The sequence below is a fragment of the Bos grunniens genome, chromosome 11 (genome assembly GCF_055505025.1).
Source record: "Bos grunniens cultivar Pamir isolate PY7600 chromosome 11, Bosgru_T2T1.0, whole genome shotgun sequence".
In the NCBI taxonomy this organism is placed as follows: domain Eukaryota; kingdom Metazoa; phylum Chordata; class Mammalia; order Artiodactyla; family Bovidae; genus Bos; species Bos grunniens.
Window position 1 is genome coordinate 9,841,490 of NC_141175.1, and position 23,125 is coordinate 9,864,614.

Below are 23,125 nucleotides of genomic sequence, written 5' to 3' on the forward strand. Positions count from 1 at the left end.
CCCCCCACTGCCAGGTCCAGGATGCCACCACAGACTGAGAACTCAACAGGGCTGGGCCAGGCCCGGGAGGGAGGGCTCTGTGGCCACAGAGAGCCTGAAGGAAGATGGCTCTGGGCTTGCCCACAGCTCGGAACGTGCCTCGCCCTTGTCTTTCTGAGCGCTGAGCAGCTCTAGGCTTGGGGACCACGCTCGCTCCCTGTAACCCAGCTCCTAGCGTCACCCACACCGCATCCTGCTTCCTCTCCCGCTGCGGATCTTGGGACCGTGCAGCACCCGCTCCTCCTTGTGTTGGCAGGAGCTTGGGAGGAGCAGTGAGGAAGTAGGAGGGAAGGGGATGGGGGGACCCCAAACCCCATGCCTCGCACCTTTGCCTCAGGACGCCTCTCTCCCCACTCTGCCATGGGGATTAGGGCGCCACCTGCAGGTGAGGAGGGCCAGTGCGGCGCCGGTCCAGGCCTCCCTCCGAAGCCCTGGCTTCGGCTCCCTGGCTCCCTGGATGGCACCTCCTTCAACGCCCCACCGAAGCCAAGCTGCTCTCCCTCGGCATCCCAGAATCACTGATCTCATGCCCTAAATATGCAGGACTGCCCAGCTCAGCCACCCCACCCCCCACCTTACAGCAGAACTTGGTCATCCTTTGAGCAACTTCCCGACCCTCTCCTCTGGCCTCCCTGCGTCCACTCTTGACTTCCATGCGCTCTGCACACCGCAGCCAGGATGACCTGGGTCCTGCCACTCCCTTCCCTCTCCATCCCTCACCCCTTCCATCCCCCTCCCTCATGCAACCCCTCCAGAGCCTCTGCGACCACCCTCCTCACCGCCTGCTGGACCTGGCTCTGGTCCACCTCTCTGGCCTCACCCGGCGCCCTCTCCCGTCTCTCACTTCTTACAACCTGGACTCTCCTTCACTCCTGGAACCACCCTGCTCCTCCTGCCTCCTGGCCCCATGGACTATCCTTAGGCTGTGGGTCTTCTTACCCCAACGCCTCCCTTCCCTTTATCTGGCTAGTTCCTATCAGTCTTCCAGTCTTTTCTCCAGGTTAGCCTCCTCTCTGGACCAGCGGCACCCATGATTTTCTATTCCATTTCTCTCTCAGCCCCATGGACCGAGGCAGAGGCTGTATCCGTCTCGTCGGCAGCCTTGAACACAGCGCCTGGCGCCCAGCAAGCGCCCTGGAACTACTTGTCAAGTACATGATCAGATGAGTAAATGAGTACCTGTAGACGCAGCTCCGGGTTCTGGGAGAATTCCGGACTGGAACGCGCCAGTTGGGCCCCAGCGTGGCATAGAGACGTCCCCTGCTTCAGAGGAAAGGAGCTGAGTTTTAGCAACAGCCTGGGAAAACGAGCCCCTCCGGAAGAGGCGAGGGCATCTCAGACTGTGTGGTCATGAGCTCCAGAAACCTCAGCCCCAACTCCTCCCCTGGCCTCCTCGTTCACACTGCAACACATCCGGGGTACACCTGGAGCACAACACCCCTGGAGCCTCCATCAGTGCGGGTCCCCAAGTCTCCAGGTAAGTGCTTCCTCAGCCTTAAGTGTTCAGCTTTCTTCCAGTGACAAGGGGATGACTAAAATCTGGGCACACCCCTCATCCCAGTGTGAGGTTGAGAGAAAACACTGAGTGAGTGTGAAAGTCGCTCAGTCATGCCTGTAAAGTCCCAATATTCCATGGTCAATCCAATTAAACGTGTACACTTATGGACACAGAACTGTGGGCTGTCCTGCGTGTTGGTCCAGGGCAGAGGGGGCGGGGCATGTGCAGCATCAGTATCTACCAGGTGCTACTGAATTCCTCCGTTCCAACCTAGATAGCATATTGAAAAGCAGAGACATTACTTGGCCAACAAAGGTCCGTCTAGTCAAGGCTATGGTTTTTCCAGTAGTCATGTATGGATGTGAGAATTGGACTGTGAAGAAAGCTGAGCGCCGAAGAATTGATGCTTTTGAACTGTGGTGTTGGAGAAGACTCTTGAGAGTCCCTTGGACTGCAAGGAGATCCAACCAGTCCACTCTGAAGGAGATCAGCCCTGGGATTTCTTTGGAAGGAATGATGCTAAAGCTGAAACTCCAGTACTTTGGCCACCTCATGAGAAGAGTTGACTCATTGGAAAAGACTCTGATGCTGGGAGGGATTGGGGGCAGGAGGAGAAGGGGACGACAGAGGATGAGATGGCTGGATGGCATCACCGACTCGATGGACGTGAGTTTGAGTGAACTCCAGGAGTTGGTGATGGACAGGGAGGCCTGGCGTGCTGTGATTCATGGGGTCGCAAGAAGTCAGACACGACTGAGCGACTGAACTGAACTGAACTGAACTTCCATCAGACAGGCTCCTTGCTGGCCCCAGACGGTCCCCAGCAAACCTGCTCTGTGATCCGTTTCAGGGTCTAAGAGTTGGTGCTCCAGAACCCTCCGTGGGCTCCCATCTGGCCTCTTTCTCACCCGTAGTTCCCCTGCAGTGAGCCTTTCCAGGGGAAGGTGTAGCGTCCAGGGCAGGTAGGGAGCTGAACCTATTTGGGGGTCAGGCTTCCATCTCTCTCTCTTTGCCCTTTCCTCTCTTAGCAGAATGACTTCCTGTGTCTACCTGGTTCTCAGTCTTCTTCTGACCTCTGCAGGGGTCTGCTGCTGCTGCTGTTTAGTTGCTAAGTTGTGCGTGACTCTGTGACCCTGTGGACTGCAGCCCACCAGGGTCCTCTGTCCGTGGGATTTTCCAGCCAAGAATATTGGAGTGGTTGCCATTCCCTTCTCCAGGCGATCTTCCCAACCCAGAGATTGATCCCCCATTTCCTGCTTGGCAGGTAGGTTCTTTACCAACTGAGCTATGAGGGAAGCCCAATAGGTAACTCCTATCTTATTTAAACTGTTTCACTAATAGTCTGTCCCTGGGCTATAACCCTCCATTGGCCAAACAATGATGCAACTCAATTTATAAAGCCAGACAAGGTCCACACTCTCTTTTCAACTATTCCCTCTATTGTCCACTGCCAGTCCCAGGTTCCTGCACGTTGCCCTGTGGCATTGGACACCTGGGTGGTATGGGGACGTCCTCATTCATCACCGCAGGTGCATCACACCATCTCTGAGCTCAGGTTCCTCTTAGGGGTGGCTGCATTGCTCCCTGCCCCTCCATCCTCTGCTCAAGAAGGAACAGTTCTTAACGACAATCTTGGGTTTGCTTTCCAGAGGCCCAAGCTCAAGGTTGGTGGGAGCCTGATGGTCATCCAGGTCGACTGCCCTGGGACCCTGTCCTTCTCGTCCGTCAGCCACTCCTCTGTAGGTGACAAAGAGCTGCAGCACGTGCTCGGTCCCCCAAGTCCTCAAGCGTAACAAGTCTCAGCCCTTTCCCCAGCCAACCCTCATGATATGATGGTTGCAGGCCCACCCCGCCCCCACCGTGCACTCAGAGGCCCTGGCACCTTCAACCCCCGGCACACAGGCCAGAGTGCCTCCTCTCTTTCTTCACAACTGGGTGTGACACCATGGCATGTCACAGCCCTGTGCTTGAGCAGGCAGCGCAGGGGCTTAGAGACTGCCTCCGGGCTTGCCTCTCTCCCAGCCATGGCCAGGATCCCTTATGAAGCAGGGCAGGGTCTGACAGTGAACTTTTCTGCAGCAACACTCCTGGGCCCAGAGGATGCCTCCTGGTTTGATGTGCATTGCTGCTCTGAGCTCTAATCTCTCTGGAGTTGAGGATGGAGCCTCCCTTTGCAGAGCTGGATCCTCTGGCCCCTTCTTCTCCACATTTCTTCTCATGAATCTTTGCTCCCGGCATCCCAGGAAATGTATGACGACAGTGGACTGTTCCAAGACAGGGCCATGTGGTGGTGGGCGCTGCCGCCTCCTCTCCTCTTTTGTGAGACAATCCACGGCTGGAAGGACTGACTATTGATAGAGGGCTTTAAAGACTTCTGTCCTCCCATGGATGGAGGAGCCCAAGGCTACATTCCATGGAGTCACAAAGAGTTGGACACGACTGAGCAACTTCACTTTTCTTTCTACTTTAAGATCTGCATCTTCCAACCAGTCTAGCCTTCTAAGCAGTCTTTCCTCCTGTTCTTCCTGAAGGAGTGAGGTGACCCAGAGTGCAGTGGACTGGTGGGATGTGCAGGGATGCCGGGGGTCACTGGGGCAGCTCGTGGGAGAGTCACTAGTGAGTGACCGCTGCTATGCATCAGGCCATTGATTATCTCAGGGGAGCTTTGTTTTAGCATCGCCGAACGGGGTCCTGAGGCTCAGTTATGTGAAAACACTGAACTGAGGCACATTCAAAGCCAGGGTTTGAACCCAGGTCTGACCAGCTCTCCAGGCTCCTTCCACACTTTTCAGGGTGGGAGCCAGGCTGAGCTGTCACCTTTGGAGGAGTTTGCCAGGAGGACTGGGTCGCGTTTGGAGCCAGCATCCTGTGGGTGGCTCCCTGGCCTTCTGTTCTCAGAGGCACCCTTCTTGCAGGTTTCTGCCACAGCACACGGTGAACGGGCTCTGTCAGTGTCTGAGAGGCGGGATGACCACAGATTCTTAGACCCTGGGTCTCCTGGGGTGGGGCCACCTGCCAGGTCCATTGACCCCCCGACAGTCTTCTCCTGGTGGTTTGGGCTGCCTGGCACTTAAGAGCAGCTGCCATCGATCACCTGCTTACCATGAGATGGCTGAGTGCTCTCTCACCCTGCTCCTCCCAGTTCCGTGGGGGGAGAGGGCACTGTTCTCACCCTGTCTTAGATGAGGAAACGGGCTCCAGGAGGGGTAGCCACCTACTGGCCTGTCATTAGGGATGGGGACACATGTGCTCACAAAGGGAGGATGTCTTTCCCACAGGAAGCCGAGTGCCCCTGTCAGTCAAGCTGCTCCAAGTCGGGGGGTTGGGGGGGCGGGGGTCAGAGCCCACTCTGCCTGGAGCCTGGGGAATGACCCTGGCCTTGAAGGGCAGTGGAATGGTGACTTTTTGCCAAGGCCAGCTTTTAGGAGACTAGAGGCAGGGTGTTGGCTGGCCTTTCCGCCCAAGACAAGCCTTGCCAGGCTGGAGGAGGGCTGTGACAGGTGGGTTGGCTCTGGCTAGGCCTAGTACAGAAGAGCCAGGATCTTCAGCCACTGGAACCAGACCATCTGATCACATCCCTGCTCTGAGAATGTTATCTGAATGTTCAGGACCAGAAAATGCAAAACCAGTGGGCAGAGGTATTTAGTGAACTCCAGAAATCATGGGACTCTCCAACTGACACAGGGAGCTCCCAACTCTAGAATCACAGACACCTTTTCCAGCAGCACGCTGGGAACAAGTGGCTGAACAGAATGCATCTCAGGAAGGCCATTCTACGGGCCCCTCTTGGGGACAGATCTTGGTGGGGTGGAGGCCTGCAGTTGGCCACCTTCCTCATGGGAAGTTTGGTTGGGGGAAGATGTGGGCTCACAACCAAGCAGAACCTCAGTTCCAAAGGGTGTTCAAGAAGATGACATGAAGAGGAGGAGGATAAAGATGATGGGATGATGGTGATGATGGGATGATGAGTACCAGATGCTAAGCAGTCCTGGGTCATTATCCTGTTTTATCACAGCACTGAGGGGCAGGCACTGTTCTTATCCCCGCCTTATAGATAAGGAGTCTGAGGCTTAGAGAGGTGGAGTAACTTGCCCAAGGTCACAACACTGGGAAGAGAAAGATGGGAGGTGCCAATGAGGTGGAAGCAGCCAGGGGCCTGTCTGGACCAAGAGTATCCTGAGAATTCAGAGCGGCCAAGACAGGTCTGAAAGGCAGCTTTCCCTCAACACACATTAGGTGTTAGGTATCTCAGGGGTTAAATTTCATAAAGCTCTGAGTCCCTGTTGCTGGTCCAGGAATGGGTAGCAGGGAGGAGCCTTGGATAATAATCACATTGAGGCCTCAGTAATCTTGTCTTAGCAGAAGTAGCACACCGCCTCCCCAGTTCTTCTATCTTACATACAGAGACCCTGGTCAGGTGTCCTGTGGAAGGGTCCACACGATGCTGTCCATCAGCAGTGTCCACCTGCACCAGCAAAGCCTTGCCCACTGGGCCAGAGCTTGGCCCTGGCCACTTCCTAATGACTCATCCTCATCTGCAGGCAGGAAGCTGCCTCCCTGAGTCTGCACAGCCATGCTAAGGACCACACATGTCCCCTGGCTAACAGCCCCCTGGAGGGAACCTGCAGCAGGCTCTCTGCTCTGCAGGCTTTCTGCAACTCTCACCAAGCAGAGATGCTGAGCCCCGACACACAGGCACCATGAGATACCTCGTGCTCCCTTGATGATGGTCACAGTGTTCCCGGGCCCCTGGGGTTTTCTTTCCACGAGGAGGCACTAACCGAGCTTGGGCAAACCAGCTAAAGCCCACCACTGCCTCCCTGCCCTTCCCTGCATGCCTCCTCCATCAGCTGCTGAGCCCCAGAGACCCATCACCAGTACACAGGCCACGCAGCCATGGCCACCCCTGCCCTTCCTGAGCCCGTGCCAGTCTGAGGAGGGGGCTCCAGCCTAGGAGACCATGAATGCCCATCAGCAGCTCCCAGACGGGCAGGGGAGGCCCGGGTGGGCTGGCATCCCCAGCAGCTCTTCAGCCCCCTCCCCATGCTCGGTCCAGCCCCGACCCCGGTGTCGGGGGCTCACAAGGTCACCCACTTGTTGTCCAGGCTGAGTCCTCTGGGACTCCCTTCCAGTAGTTTTTGTTAAAGGACTTTTGCTGCCTGGTAGTCAAATTCTTCTCTAGGCAGTGTCCCTGATCCACTGAGTGGGTCCCTAGGAGCTGTATTTGTACTGGATGCTTAAGTAAGGGGACAGAACAACCCCTGATCCAAGCCAGGTCAATCAGGTTTAACTCTGGCAATGAGGAATCAGATAGGAGAGGCTGACAGTCAGGCTCTGCAGCTCAGTGAAGCTCTAACATGTAAATTTGGAAGCTAAGAGGCATCATCCCTAATGTGATCTGAGAGGTCTAGAAATCTGGGCTGCAGACACAGCAGAGAGCACAGTAGATATGCACAGAGAAGAGTAACTTGAGATGGAAGGAGGGGCCTGCCCACCTTGCAGGTCCCGACCCTGAGGGACTTTAGGTGCTGGACACAGAGGTCGTGGGCAGAGATTTCTCAGCTACCTGGGAAGCCGTGGCAGCTAGCTGGCAGGGCCCAGGGACAGGGTCAATCAAAAGGTCAGGGGCTGTGCCCACTCTTCTCTCCCAGAGGAGCCTGAGTTCCTGGGTGGAGACTTACTTGCCAGACTTCAGTGCCTGACGCTGAGAGCAAGGCAAGCGATGGCGCCTTTGGGGGGAACCAAAAGCAGAAGCTTGGCCCATCACCCAGCTGGGCTTCCACCCAAGGCAGAGCAGCAGAATGGAGGCACAGAGCGGGATGGGCCTGGGAAACCAGACTGAGGGGTGGGCAGGTGAGGGACACGAGCCTCGGGGTGGGGCTCCTGGGCCTTAGCCACAGGGGGATGGGGTGGGGTGGGGGTGGGGCAGCGAGGCCCTTGGTGAGAGTCATCCTGAAACATCACCCTTATGCTTGCACTTCAGTCGAAGTGAACCCCTCGCCTCCAGGATCACCCCCCAGAACCTTGCCTCCCTTTCCCAACACATGGCAGTTTGGGGCCCAAGAGGCACCCCTGAACCCTGGCCCATCCCAGGGCATCTGCCAGAGTCCCCTAACCTTCTCCAGGAGGGAGAGGACTGTTTTCAAAGGCTCTACCTTGGGAGTGGCAGGCCTGGGGCTCTGCTGCCATGATTCCATTTTCCTGGGACCTCCCAGAGGATGCTGGGAGATTTCAGAGGCTAAAGAGAGTACAGAGGCTAGAGAGAGGCAGAATCTGCATTATCGAATCTCCTCTACACCCCAGAGCACCTGTGGGCCCAAGTGTCGACAGCTCCCTCTTACAAGTGCCTTCCCCACAGTTTGGTCACCCTAGAGGCTGGCAGGCATGTGGACACCTGCCTTCACTGCAGTTCATCCATCCCAGGATGACTGAACTGCCACGTGGGGGACTCTCTCTTCGCCCTACCCAGTCTTAGACTCCAGGATCGCTTGCTTGCTGGCAAGAGGTTCCTACCGAGTGAAGTTCATACACATCCCAAAGTAAGTTCCCTGACGGAGCAACTGCACCTACATGCCCAGATCTTCCTGTGAGCATCCTCCCTGTAGAGTTGGGGGAATCCAAGTTTCAGAGAGGTTGAGAGACATGCCCAGGGTCACCGAGAGCGCAAGCAGCCCTGACCTCAGCCTCCCCCTCCCCCAACACGGCTGACAACATCCAGAAGCCACCATGACCTCCCCCTGCAGAGGCACACCCAGAACTCCAGAGACCAGGTTCATCGCGGGCCCTACCGCTCCTGCAGAGACTCAGGGATGCTCAGCATCGCTGGGCCACCTCTCCTCCCAGGACATGGCTCAGGCCTCGCAGCCTCCTCAGGTCCCTCGACCCCCGCCCTCGAGGGCCCACTCTAGTCCTTTTCACTTGGTGTCCTTGGGCTTCTGCTGAACCATCATCTCTACAGAAGTCACCCCTGAACCCGCCGTCTGACTCGATTCCCCCTGCTAGACTTTGCCATCATGTCCTCTTCCCGACCTTCTGTGTACTTGGCGTGTCGACCAAATCTGTCTCCCACCCTGGCCGTGAGCTGTGACCAGCCCCCTGCTGCAGCCTCCCCCTCCCCTAGAAGGCAGGGTTTGGGAGGGCGGGGCGGAGGTTTGTGGGGCCGGGGCGGGGTTTGGGCGGGGTTTGGGCGGGCGGGCGGGGTGGGGCGGGGTTTGGGAGGGAGGCCGGGGCGGGGTTTGGGAGGGAGGCCGGGGCGGGGTTTGGGAGGGAGGCCGGGGCGGGGTTTGGGAGGGAGGCCGGGGCGGGGTTTGGGAGGGAGGCCGGGGCGGGGTTTGGGAGGGAGGCCGGGGCGGGGTTTGGGAGGGAGGCCGGGGCGGGGTTTGGGAGGGAGGCCGGGGCGGGGGCGAGGGGCGGTGCACTTTCCTCACCTGCTCCCTTTCCCTCTCCCTCCAGAGGGGGCTTCCTCCAAGGGCCCCTCTGCCTCCCAGGCTTTCCACCACCCGTTTTTTGGCCAGTTCGTCCCGTGAGAAGGCTCTTCCTCACAGGCTAGAGGAGACAGGAGGCTGAGTATTTCGTAATGAACTTTGTGACGCGCTTTCCTATTTTACTCCTTAAAAGGTGACCCATAAGCCTTTCTGATCATGTCCTGTTTTTAAAAAGTTAAATGTTACTTTTTCCTGGGTGAAAGAGAAACATTTACCACTTGTAGAAAATTTAGAGACTACAGAAAAAGAAAATAAAAGAAACTCACTCAATAACTCTAGAAGCAGAGATAACCAAGATGAATGATCCCATGCACTTTCTCTCTCTCTCTCTCTCTCACACACACTCACACACACACACACACACACGTGTTCATCCCTGTCATCCACTCTGCTTTCTCTAAAAGCCTCACTTAAAATGTTTAACTCCTGGGCTGATACTCTTGTTCTACTCAGGCACAAAGAAGCAGCTGTTACCCCTTCCGGACAGGCCTGCCTAACAATCCCACTCTCCTTCCCCTCCGTGAGGAGCCTGAGGTTGGCTCGAGGCCAGCCTGGGGCAATGTCCACAGCCCCTACGTTTCAATTCATCAAGGAGTTTCAATTTATCAAGGACTTGCTGCGCTGAAAATGCCTTCCAGGGCCGCCCCCTCCCTCCTTGGGAAGGCAGAGGTGATGCGGGGCTCTCTTGCCTTTGTCCCACTCCCAGGATGCCTGAGGTGAGAGAACAGCAGGTCTGGGACATAAGCTGGGTCCCACGCTTGCCCCCTCCCCAGTGACTCTCTGGCCTCTGGTTCCCTGGAGCTCCCTGAGCCAGGACCACCACTCTGTCCTCATTCTGGGCCCTGACGATAGGGGAGGGTCTTTGGGGGTCTCTGAGGGCTAAGAAATGACCCACACCACCCAGGGTCTGACCACTTCCGGGCTCTCATTTCTTCCCATCCCTCCCCAGCACCCAAGCCTGTGACTCGCTGAGGCTGAGCTGGATGAGGGACAGGAGGTGAGCGGAGCTCGGAAGTGACCCTTGAACCCCCATTCTACAGGCCCAGCAGGAACAGGACCCATTGGCCACACCTGGCCCACTCCCACAGAGAGCAGCCCAGAGGGTCCCCAGGATACTGGGGGCTCCAACACGCCTGCTCTTTAAGACTGGCCACTTCAGTCCAAGCTCTGGACTGCAGAGGATCGCCCAAGGGCACCTTGGGGCCCCGAGGCTGAAATATCCAGGAGTGTGACCCAACCCGGAGAGACACTCACAAAATGGGCCACATGACCACCCCCTTAGCCAGACAATAAGAACCATCCTGCCTGTCTGTTCACATGGCCTCCAGGCTGACTGATATGGCCTCAGACCAATGGAGGGGTATGTACTGGTGGTGGTGGGGTGGTCACTGGCCTGGGCCTCCCTGCCATGCATCCTCACATCTGCTTCCATGTGTCTCCCTAGCCAAGGCCAAGTTTGTCACTAGGGTTGGGGGACTGGTGGGCAAGTGAGTTGAAGGTTGTACCCTGTAAGTTTCAGGGCTGTGGGGCAAGGTGCCTCCCCTCCAGCCCCTGCCTTGCCTCTGGGGACTGGAGAACTAGGACCTCTTCCCCTGTGGCCCAGCCCTCTCCTGCACCCTTGTCTCTGGTTCCGAGGTCACTATCTCCTCACACAGGTATAAGGATGCAGGGAGAGCGCATTCTTACAGCGTCTGCCGGGAACAGCAGGCGGGGGTCCAGGAGGGGAGGCTCTGTGGGTGCACCTGCTGGCCTCTGGGCCCAGGAAGAGTGAGGTCTGGTTCCTGGGGAAGAGGGAATCCGCTCCCCTTCAATGAGCAGGAACAAAGTGGCATGGGGGAGGCCAGGGTGGAGGGGGGTCTGGTGGGTTGGGCTCCAGGTAGGCAGAGCCCAGGGGAACTTGTGGTCACTGCACTGTGAGAGAAAGAGCAATGTTTTGCAAAGATTTCGAAGGTGAGGTAAAGCTTCTCCAACTCTCCCGTGGGGTCTTTAAGAAAGTCTCGAATGTTCACATGCTTTTGAGGGAGTGGACTCTTTCTGGGGGACATGAGAAGAGGCCAGTGCAGGACAGCAGTGGAGGCTGGAGGCTGGGCCACGGCGGGTGGGGGGGCACCTGGTGTCTGGATCATCAGGGTCACCTTGAATCTCTAAAGCAGGTGGTCTCCTGTTCCCCTCAGGAAGGAGGGGCTGGACTGAGAGCGGGGTCCCAAGTAGATGAGAAATGGGGGTGGGGTGCTGTTCTGAGGGCCCTGGAGGCAGGCTGAGCATCTGCACAGCGGGCTGCGTGGGTGACAGTGCTTGCCAGGGAGCTCTCCAAAATGACCTATTAGAGACACTCAGATGCAGAGTCAATCCACCGCTAAGCTCTAAGTTGAATCTACCGCTAAATCCCAAGTGGAAGAGAAAGAAGTGAAACACCAAAGCGTGTGGAGTTCCCCTCTGAGTGGAACACGGCACTATGTCCCTGAGGCAGGAATTCTCTCACCCCCTTCCTCCCTGGCAGCTCCCATCTCAGTCATGGGGGCTCAGCAGGAACCATGTCCGCCACCCTCAGAGACTAATGAGGTGTCTGGCAGGGAGCACCTGCTTAATACACAGCTTTGAATGAATGAGTGAGCGAAGGAAAGAACAGATGAGTGAATGAGTGAGCGAATGGAGGAGTGAATGAAGGAATGAATGAAGGAGTGGAGGAGTGAATGAATGAACAGATGAATGGATGAGTAAACAAAGGGATGAATGAGTGAACGGGTAAATGACCGAAGGGATGAATGAGCCATGAGCAGGTCCAGGTCTGGGTGCTATTCAGGATAACTGTCGCCTCGTTGGCTTGTGTGTGGTTGGGGAGACGCTGGGTTGCCCCAGGAGTCCCCTGACTGGCGCTGAGAAGAGTCAAACTTCCTCCAGTCAGATCTGATGTCTGCCTGCTATCTGTCTGGCTCTCGCCCCGCCGCTGGGGTGGGCAGAGAGAGGGCAGTGGGCCCACAGAGAGGGGGCCTATGCTCCCCAAATCAGAGCCCAGCAAATGTCCCTCCAGGAGGCCTGGGGAGGGACAGAAAGAGGAGCTCCTCCCCCAACCCAGCCACCCACCTAGGGTATCACCAGGACAGACAGACAGGCTGACTGACGTGGGGCCAGTCCCTGCAGTGTCACAGAGGCTCTGGATGAGGCATGGTGATGACCAGGTGGGTCCTGCAGTTGGGGGAGGTGGACGTGGGTCAGCTCTGCCCCGCAGGGGCGGGTGAGGCAGGACCACGCCACCTGTCTGCGCCTTGCTGTCCACAGATATGAAACGGGGACATCTTACAGCTAACCCCCGTGCCGGAGGGCTTGAGGACTGGGAGAGACCAAGACAGCACCTGGCACATGGGGAGCACTCAACAAAGCTCACTGTCCCCGTATCCCATCCCTCTGCCCTGTGCCCCCGCCCCGCGCCAGTGGGCTGCACCTCCTCTCTGACCATTTATGATTGTGGGGGCTGAGCACCACGGGAGGGGCGTGGGTGTGGCTGTGTATAACTGAGGGTGTGCCTGTCTGTGCATGTGGACCCCTGTGTACACAGGCTAGAGGAGGGGCTACTTTCCAGGACGATGCAAGCCTACCTCTGTGTCACTGGATGCCCCCCGCTCTCCCAAGAACTTGAGTCCCCACAATGCCCGTCACCATCGGCGGTGCCAAGGTTGCAGGAGCTCCCCGTTCCCAGGGTCCCTGTCTTCCCAGAGCCCACCTGGTGCATGGCACAGAGAAAGTGCCAGCATGTAGAGGAGGGAGGCACAGGGAGGACTTCCTGGGGTGGATGGACTGGCTGCAGGGAACCTTGGGCAGACTCCCCTTGGCTCACCAGCGCCCAGGAAGGTGGGTATCAGCCCGTGGCCAGAGGGGTGCAATGCTCTCAGACCCCACCAGGCGGAGCCACATGTCCATCTCCAGACCCATTTGTCAGGCTTCTGCTTTCGAGAACCCACATCTCAGACGGTATCTGTGCTCGGAGGTCTCCTTGGCAGCTCGGCCTGAGGGAGAGGCTCCTGGGACAACTCTGGACCCGAGGATGAGGGGTCCTGCCAGAGCAAGGGGCGGGACCCACCACCCCACGCCCATCCTGTTTGGGCAGCCTCCCTGCCCCTGGGCTGCGCTGACCTATGGAGCCATGGGGCAGCCCCCGACAGGCTGGGTGAGGAGGGTGGGGCTGGTCTCCAGCTCCCTGGGCCCCCCCTGAGCGACTCCCCCGGGAGGGAGGCCCAGCCCAGGCCACACTCACCTTTCCAGCCCTGAAGACATCTCTTCACTAAACTCTGAGCTCTCACTACTGCCTGGAAAAGGAACATAGATCAGTGAGCGGGGCGGCCTCGCAGGAGTGGGGCCACTAGAGCGGCCTGTTCTCCGCCGGGCCCAGGCCCCAAGCTGCACGAACATGCTGGAGGGACACCGCCTGACCCCGGGGGTGTCAGTGTGGCTTGGGCTCTGCTCTGCTGCTGCTCTGACACTCGGCCCACCCCATCCCACGGTTCCCAGGTGGGCCCTCCTCTCCCTTCCCTGCCCGCTCAGCGCTGCGGCTGCCCACACACCAGTCCCCTGGGATCAGGACCCTTAGGACTCTGTCTTCCACAGGCTCCACCCCTGCCCTCCAGGGGCCAGATGACAACTTCTCCCTCCAAAGGTCAGGGCTGGACTAAATGCGGGCCACGGAGCAGCTACCTAGCACTGGACAGAGGCCCCCACGGAGCACCCTTTCAGAGCCCGGGGCAGTGTGCACACAGAGGACTCAGCTTTCCCCTGGCCTGCACCCCGAGGCTGACTGGGACTCACCAAGGCCCAGCTTCAGCCACAAGGAAGCAGAGAGATGTTCCTTGGAGGCGCCTGGGTTCTGCCCTCTCTGCCTGGGCTGCCTTGCTGGCACCACAGCCGGGCAGTGCGAGTGGGGAGAAAGAGGGGGAGGTCCCAGGCCCCTTGGCAGTTCCAGGACACAAGGATCAGTTCAGTCTCAAGCAGGGCACAGGCACACAGGGCAGCGAGCTCCCAGGCTCCAGCTCCAAACAGAAAAACCTCTGAGTGTTCGGAGTGGAGAAGCTGAGAGCCGCAGTGCCTGGGGATCTCCCGCCTGGATGCCGGACAGCACAGCGTCTGACTCGGTTTCTGTCTCAGGAATAGCAAGGCTTGGGCTCAGGCACAGCTCAGAAAGTTTCCTGGATGTGAAAGAGCCGTTCTACTGCCCAGCCCAATGCTCTCGGGCCGGCATTTCCCACGCAGGTTCAGAACCCCACCCCATGGGATTCTCCAAGGAGGAGGGTTCCGGCCCAGACAGTGTGGGAACCTTCGGGCTCAGCTGCCTCCCGGGAGACCCACGATGCCCATCAGTATGGTCCAGTCTCTGGGAAGAGACCTACTGCCCTGGTTTAATCCAGCCTTTCCCCAACTCACAGACCCTGAACTCTCCTCCCCAGGCGCACCTAGGAAGCCTGGGCTACACTGTCCCGAGCTGGCAGAAACCCCTGGCCGGGTCCAAGGAGAGGATCTCCTCCCTGGACGGACAGCAGACACGGGCCTTGCTTGTCACATGCTTTCTAGGAAGTGGGAGCCAGGTGCCCCCTCGCGGCGACGCTGCCTCAGAGACTGGCCCCGTTTCACGGGATGCGAGATTCCCGCATGATTTTCCTGCCTGTATTACCTCTTCTTTCCCATGCGCTGGGGCCCTCCACCCTACTGGCCTCTGTCTAACCTGCTGCCAGCCCCGGGAGGGCTCCCTGTTAGGACAGACACATGGACACACAGACTACAGAAGCATGGCACACTGACAGGACAGCAGTGGACAGTACACCTGTCTGACGGCAGAAATGACCAGGTGGCCTGGACTCCACAGGGGCTGGGCCTGTGACCAGAGCTCACTGCCACCCTTAGGTCTGATACCACCCCTGCCAACCCTGGCCCCAGCAGCTCAGCCTCTGTCTTTCTATTGATATAAGCACCATTTCTGGCTGGAGTTCAGACATACATTTTCATCCCAGAAGGTCAATTTTTCATCCTCCCTTATTTTGGCTTCTTGGTATGAAGACAAGCGCGTGGGGAGCACCCCGGGGCCACCTTGCTGCCGTCCCCAGGCAGAATCTCCTCCTTTGCCCTGTGGGCCAGGGTTTGTGGCTCCCCAGGGACGGAGCCCCGCGGGGGCAGCAGCCACAAGGCTTTGGCAGTCGCCTGCCAAGGACAGTGGGTCTCAGGTACGTGTCTGTCCCCTGTTTCTTGCCCCTCTCAGAGCCACTGGCAGGATGAGGACCCATGGCCCTTTGTGAAGTGGAGACCGGGAAGCAAAGGCCTCTTTGGCCCTGGCGACGCCTGTAGGGAGCCCTCTATGCGGGGGTGGGGTGCGGGGCCCCCGGGCACTGCAGTGACGGACACAGACACAGACACGCCGGGCCGTGGCCCACCCGCTGCCGTGTGCAGGCCGGGGACGCTTACCGAGGGAGAGTCCGTTGGTGACGGCGGAGGAGGAGGCAAGGGCGAGGCCCCTGCGGGGGCTGCGGGGCTCTAGGACACTGTCATCCAGCAGGTGCCTCGCTTTCTCCGACGGGAATGTCGCGCTTTTACTCTCAACTACACTCAACTGACACATCATACTGGAAAATGGAAAGGAAGAAAGAAGGCAAAGCTCCTTATCTACAGAGCAACAGTGGTTCCACCTGCCCCGGGGGCCTGAGCAGAACAGCACCGCTGCAGGACAAAGACCTTCATCCAGAACCGCGGTCCTATCTCCCCATGGCGTGACCTTGGGCAAGTCACATCATTCTTCTGAGCCTCAGTTTCTCTGGCAAATGGAGACTCACGCTACTCACCCTGCCCGACTCCTAGGATGACTGTGAAGCTCAAGTGAGCGGATGGTGCTTTCGAGTGATGGGGCCAAACAAGCCAAAAGATGGCTGACCTCGTGGTCAGCACGTCTGCTTCTGGAGTCATAGACCTGGTCCAAGTCCTTGCTCCAGCCTTACCCACCACTGCCAGGTGCTTCCCCTGTTGGACCTCCTGGCCTCATTCTTACAACACGAATCAGGCAGGTACTCCAGAGGCCTGCAGGGGCCCAGTGAGAGGATGCTGGCCAGGCACGTGACAGTGTAGCCAGCACCGAGCAAGCCCCGAACTCTCGGAGAAGCAAGGCTTTTCTTCTCCAGGGCTAGCCTGTGCTGGCTGAGGCTTGTGTCTTAACGGTAGGAGGACGGAAGGAAGGAACAGAGAGAAGGAGAGAGAGGGAGGGAGAGAGGGCAGAAGGGACCCAACTGCTCAGGGATCTGTGCCCAACATCCTGGGGACATGCGCACATCTGCCCAGCCATGCTAAGGACCACACATGTCCCCCAGCTGGTCAGCCCCATGGAGCCGGGGGAACCTGCAGCAGGCTCTGGGCTCTGCAGGCTTTCTGCAACTTTTAGCAAGTGGAGATGCTGAGCCATGACACACAGGTGCCATGAGATATCACATGCTCCCTGGAGGACTATCATGGTGTTTCCTGGACTCTGGGGTTTTCTTTCTACGAGGAGGCACTAACCAAGTTTGGGCAAACCAGCTAGAAGCCCACCACTGCCTCCCTGCCCTTTCCTGCATGCCTCCTCCATCAGCTGCTGAGCCCCAGAGACCTGTCACCAGTACACGGGCCATGCAGCCACGACCACCCCTGCCCTTCCTGAGCCCATGCCAGCCTGAGGAGGGGGCACCAGCCCGGAAGACCAAGAACGCCCATCAGCAGCTCCTAGACAGGCAGGGGAGGCCTGGGTGGGCTGGCATCCCCAGCAGCTCTTCAGCCCCTGCCCCATGCTGAGTCCCACCCCGACCCCAATGTCGGGGGCTCATGCGGTCACCCACTTGTTGCCCAGGCTGTGGCTCTTCCTGTGTCTCGGGACCGGGGGTGTGGGGAGGCTGCCGGCCACAGAGGCGTCCGGACAGGTGGGCCGCCGGCTGAACCTTGCAGAACTGGAGCCACTGGACGGGCCTGTGAACAGAGCACAGAGAGTGAGGCGAGGGGCTGGGGAGGCTTAGGGGAGGTGGGTTTGCAGGGAGATCCCTGGCTCGGCTGACAGGAGGGGGCAAGGTTCCCCAAGCCCTATAGCTGTCTACTCACGAGACCCTGACCCCTCACCCCCAGCTGCCAGGCACATTGTGATACACATAATAAGCCTGATAACAGGCCATCAGGATGGCCAGCATCCTGCTGTTCAGTGTCCCTGGCCCGACAGCCCCACTGCTCACGTGGAGGAGAGCGCCATGGATGGACAGGGCAGGGGTGGAGGCAGGGGTCGGCAGCCTGGCCTGTTTTCCCTGGGGTGGTACTTCTCCATGGCCACCCCGCTGGGAGACAGAGTTGAGCCTCACTAGTGTGACTTCCGGAGAAGGCAATGGCACCCCACTCCAGTACTTTTGCCTGGAAAATCCCATGGACGTGGGAGCCTGGTAGGCTGCAGTCCATGGGGTCGCTAGAGTCGGACACGATTGAGCAACTTCACTTTCACTTTTCACTTTCATGCATTGGAGAAGGAAATGGCAACCCACTCCAGTGTGCTTGCCTGGAGAATCCCAGGGATGGGGGAGCCTGGTGGGCTGCCGTCTCTGGGGTCACACAGAGTCGGACACGACTGAAGTGATTTAGCAGCAGCAGCAGCAGTGTGACTTCTGAGTCCAGGTCCAGGGCCCATACCCCTGTGCCCTTCCAAGGCCAGACTCTCTTCTGAAGCACATGTCCAACCAAAAGGGATGTGTGCAGGGCTCACTGGGGGCAGTGGATTAACTGAGCGAGACAGCACAGCCATGCAGGCAGGGTGTCAGACATCCAGGCCCATCCGTTATTGCCTGGGTGACCTCGGATGGGTTGCTTCCTCTCTGAGTCTCAGTTTCCGACATCTGAAAGGTGGGAACAACACACTCACCCTGCAGGTGGCTGGGAGAGGTCTTGGGGTAACATACGCAGAGTTTCAGTTAGTGCTCTCTCTGGTTTTATTATGATTAGGTTACCCTGTCCTCCTCAGCCCCAATTATGGGGCCAATGCAAGGTCATCAAAGCCAGGGGGCTGGGGTCACAAACCCTACTGAGCAGCATGTGCTGAGAGACTGAGCCCTTCATGTTAGCCACATTCACAGCTATTTTCTGTGGGGCATGGTCTAGACCACTGCTGTCTCTTTAATTTCTGTGGTTGTGATTTGGGAAGGGAGGTCTTAAGGTGTTACCAAGCTGGGTTCTTGGACTCGAATCAACAGAAACAGATAAGAGGTTAGACGAGGAATTCAGGCAAGGCTTTAATCAGGCTCACAAGGGAGCGAAAACAAGTAACAGGTTCCCTTGCTTGCTCCCTGTGGGTAGGTGATCTGGTTCCTTGAGTGGAGTGAGGGTAGGTGCAGATCAGTGGGTCAGGCCAGAGGGGCGGCCTAGGTGGTCTGCCCACCCCCTGGTGGTGCTGCACGAAGGGATCACGCACAGTACCCTGCTCCAGGCACCTCAGACATGGTGGTTGGATTTTGACCCTTTTGTTTGAAATTTGCCCCAACTGCATATGCCTGCGGTTATTTTTAGTCCCTCATAGTTTCTTTGTATCTGCTGCTCAAATGTTTGTCCAGGTGCAAGCAGTAAAGAGCCCCAGGTCCCAACCTATGTCAAAGGGAGGTGACCCCAGATGATAGCTGAGCCATAGCTACCTGGGCCAGACACCGGAAATGGGAGCCAGGGTTTCTGCAAAGGGGCTCGGTTACTTCCTGCAGAGCACATCGAATGTGGGGCAAACCAGGGGGCTACTGCCTGGCTGTGCTGGGGAACATCCTGGAGGGCCTGTGAGGCCAGAGGTCCACCCAGGGCTCCAGATCCTCCACCAGAAGATGCTGCAGATCCACTAGTGACCTAAGGGTCCCCGTGTCCCCCAGCACGCTCGGTTCATTCTTATTTTGGCGTGCAAAACAACGACCCTTGTCCGCAGCCTGTGCACTATGGGAAGTCCAGCTTCTGGCACTTAAGAGGGTTCCCGAGGCAAGGAACTCACGAAATTTCGGGCTCTGAACTCCCACTCTCAGAGATCGTCCCACCCCACTGTGCCTCCTCCACATCCTCTCCTTCACTTCCCTGAGGCCCCACCACCAAGCCCTGCACTAGGTCTCCGCTGTTCCCTTCAACAACTATTCCCAGGTGTCAACCCCTCCTTCAGCCCCACTACACAACTATCAGACTCTCTCCCCTCCAAAATGCTGCCACTCTCCTGCCACGAGAACACGGTGCCTGTTGGGTTTGGTTGCCCTCAATCGCCATGTGCACCTCCGGAGACACCAGGCTTCCTGCCAGGCCCCCGAGGAACAGGAACCTCCGACCCAACCTCCTGTTCCCTCTGAGAGTTCACTGCACCACTTCCCCTTCTCCTGCTCGGTCCATTCCAGTTTATGCATACACTCTTAGTTTCTCACCTTCTGCAAAAGAAGGTGCCCTGGCCCAGCTCTCCTCCCAGGCACCACATGGGATGTGGAGGAGGCACAGGGGGGTGGGACGATCTCTGGGAGTGGGAGTTCACTGCACCACTTCCCCTTCTCCTGCTCGGTCCATTCCAGTTTATGCATACACTCTGATTTTCCCACCTTCTGCAAAAGAAGGTCCCCTGGCCCAGCTCTCCTCCCAGGCGCCACACTTCCTCAAAAACCAGCTGCCGCCCCCTCACTCACTCTTCAAGTCACTAAATCTGGTTTCCATTTCCTAATGACATTTCCATTGACCTCCTTTGGGCCAAATCGTCGAGCATTCATTGGCTTCCTCACCAGCGCCCTTGGTGGGTGATGCAGGTGATGGCTCCTCGTAAGCCTCTGCTTCCTGGGTGCCTGTGATATCACTCCCTCCTGCTTCTCCCTGAACCTCTTTGATCGCTGTCACTCAGCCTCCTCTATGGGTTCCTGATCCCCCAGTGGCTGGTATTGTCTATACAAGCCTCCCTCTTTGGCTCCTGGTTCTGATTTGATTTTAACTCAGCGGGTTGGCTGATGACTCTTAAACCTTTACTGCCATCCTTTTTTGTTGTTGTTGTTTGTTTTAAAGAGCAAGGGAGCTTATGGAAATCCACAATAGTTATTTATTTTTTTAATATTTATTTAGTTACTTGGCTGCACTGGGTCTTCATTGTGGCGTGTAGGATCTTTAGTTGCAGGCATGTGGAAGTTAGTTCCCTGACCAGGGGTCAAACCCAGATCCCCTGAATGGTGAGCCCAAGGAGTCTTAGCCACTGGACCATCAGGGAAGTCTCCAGCCATCCTTTTTTTTTTTTTTTTTTTTTGAGCCTGAGACCTGCATTTCCTTCTGTTGGCTTGATCCCTTCATCTGAGCTTTCCTAAGATATCGTAAGTTCAGCCAAGGTTGAACTTGAACCCTCTTCCTGTATTTCCAGCCTTGGCTGGAGGCCCTGCTGGCCATTCAGTCACCTGGCCTGGAAGGAGCAGTCGTCTTGGCTTCTCCAAGACTGTGACTTGCCTTTTCTCGTCTTACTCAGTTCAGTTCAGTTGCTCAGTTGTGTCCGACTCTTTGCAATCCCATGGACTGCAGCACACCAGGCTTCCCTGTCCATCACCAACTCCTGGAGCTTACTCCAACTCATGTCCATCACTTTGGTGATGCCATCCAACCATCTCATCCTCTGTCGCCCCCTTCTCCTCCCGACTTCAATCTTTCCCAGCATCAGGGTTTTTTCAAATGAGTCAGTTCTTCGCATCAGGTGGCCAAAGTACTGGAGTTTCAGCTTCAGCATCAGTCCTTCCAATGAACATTCAGGACTGATTTCCTTTAGGATGGACTGGTTGGATCTCCTTGCAGTCCAAGGGACTCTCAAGAGTCTTCTCCAACACCACAGTTCAAAAGCATCAATTCTTTGGCACTTTCTTTAGAGTTTAAGTCTCACATCCATACATGACTACTGGATAAACCATAGCTTTGACTAGACAGACCTTTATTGGTAAAATAATGTCTTTGCTTTTTGATATGCTGTCTAGGTTAGTCATACCTTTTCTTCTAAGGAGCAAGCGTCTTTTAATTTCATGGCTGCAGTCACCATCTGCAGTGATTTTGGAGACCCCCGAAATAAAGTCTCTCACTGTTTCCATTGTTTCCCCATCTCTTCTTACTTGCCACACACAATCGTCAAGACCCCTAGGTTTTCTACACCCCCTCCCTGTCCATCTCTCTTCTCACTGACTGGTCTGAGTTACCACACTTTCTCTTCTTCCTGCAGCCAGTCTAAACTTCTCATCATACAGATTCATGAAAGTCTGATAAGTGAAAAGCCTGAAACTGTCAGGGGCATGGTGCTCAAATCCTGTTATATCTGGTCATTTTGGCTAATCTTAAAATCCTGAAGAAGAAGAAAGGGACAAAGTAGTCGCAACAAATTTTGAGAAGAACAGCACAGGACTTGTCCTACCAGTTATCAGACCAAAGCACAAGACAAAAGTAACTCAAACAGTCTAGTGCTGGCACGTGGACAGAGAAACTGTTCAGTGAATCACAGGTGAGAGTCTAGACTTCTTCATGGTGGCGGCGGCATTACAAGTTAAAGGGAAGACAGGGTCTTCAGTACATGGGTCTAGAACCATTAGGTTCCACGTGGAGAAAGATGAAGTTGTTGAGTCCTTTTACCTTACATTATGCGAGTGGATTAATTATATATATATATGAAAAGCAGAAATGCAAAACTACTGGAAAGAAAAAGGAGACAATCCTTATGACCTTGGCGAAAGGAAAGAAACAAAAGGCATAAACCTTCAAGGAAAAAAAATGAGGGGAGAGAGGCTCAAGAGGAAGGGGATATATGTATAATTATGGCTGATTTGTGCTGTTGTTCGGCAGAAACACAACATTGTAAAGCAATTTTCCTCCAATTAAAAAATAAATTTTTAAAAATGAAAAAAATTTGATTAAACATTTCTGTACCAAATCAAGCCAATAAACAAAAGACAGGAAAAGCAACATTAGATGGCAAGGTGTAGTCTGAGAGAAGCAATATGTCACCCACATCACCATCAAAGGGTTACGGTTCAGATTTACAGAGAACTTCAAATACCAGTAAGAAAGAGACAAACTACGCCCCAAGAAAATGGGCAAAGGAAACAAATGGGAAATTCACAAAAGAGGAAATGACCTCGATGACCAATAACTATATGGAAAGATGCCTTAACCTCACTGGTAATAATGGGAATGCAAATTACAGTAAAACTGAGATACATTTTCAACTTATTAGATTGTTAAAAAAAAAAAAAAGATTAGCCTGACAATATCAAATGTGAATGCTAGTTAAGGGCTCATTTGAGTGTCCAATACTTGAAAAGCAATTAGCAATGCTGAGTAAAGGTCCTTTCATGGCATCACCGTGACCTCAGGATTCCAATTCTGGGTGTCTGCCTTCAGGAAACGTGCATCTGTGCACAAGGGGGACACATTTCCTTTCCAAGGACGTTCCAAGTGGAAACAACCTGCATGCCCCTCGGTAGAGAAATGGATAAGGGAGCTGCAGTTCATTCATTCAACAAATTCTGCAGAGCAGGAAAAAATGAAGAAACTGGATCTGCAGGTATCCGTGTGGATACAATGCATATGACAGAAACATATGGTAAGCAGGCAGAGCAAGTTGCAGATGAATGTTTAGGTGAATGGCATGATGCCACTTATGTAATATTTTTAAAAACTAGTATACATTTTTATATGTATGTGCGCATGCTAAGTTGCTTCAGTCATGTCCAACTCTGTGGGACCCTATGGACTATAGACCCCCAGACTCCTCTGTCCATGGGAGTTCTCCATGCAAGACTACTAGAGTGGGTTGCCATGCCATCCTCCAGAGGATCTTCCCAACCCAGGGAATGAACTTGGGCCTCTTATGTCTCCTTCATTGGCAGGCAGGTTCTTTACCACTAGTGCTATCTGGGCAGCCCATATATAGGTATACGTGTAGTAAAATACAAAAATCCACACAGGAATAACACAAAATGCTATGGGGACAGTAGATACCTCCATACAGAAGAAAGGGAAAGGATGGGGTGTAATCAATCTGTAAACAATTAAGGAGATGTAAAGCAAATATGGCAAAATGTTCGCTTCTGTTAAACATGGGTGGGAGGTACCATAG

General features: G+C 55.8%; 1 protein-coding gene across 17 annotated transcripts in view; it reads right to left on the reverse strand.

Moving 5' to 3' along the window:
• RALGPS1 (Ral GEF with PH domain and SH3 binding motif 1) overlaps positions 1-23,125 on the reverse strand; it is a 299,000-nt gene that overhangs the window by 8,258 nt on the left and 267,617 nt on the right. For 6 of the 17 annotated variants that reach the window (XM_086325117.1, XM_086325110.1, XM_086325118.1 and 3 more), the window contains 2 exons: positions 16,860-16,986; positions 1,219-1,302 (listed from right to left, as the gene is read on the reverse strand). In XM_086325117.1, the coding sequence (XP_086181243.1) occupies positions 1,219-1,302; positions 16,860-16,986 (211 nt within the window). Of the gene's footprint in view, positions 1-1,218; positions 1,303-13,273; positions 13,326-15,465; positions 15,624-16,859; positions 16,987-23,125 lie in introns of all 17 variants that reach the window. The other 11 variants (XM_086325108.1, XM_086325099.1, XM_086325102.1 and 8 more) reach the window with 3 other exon arrangements.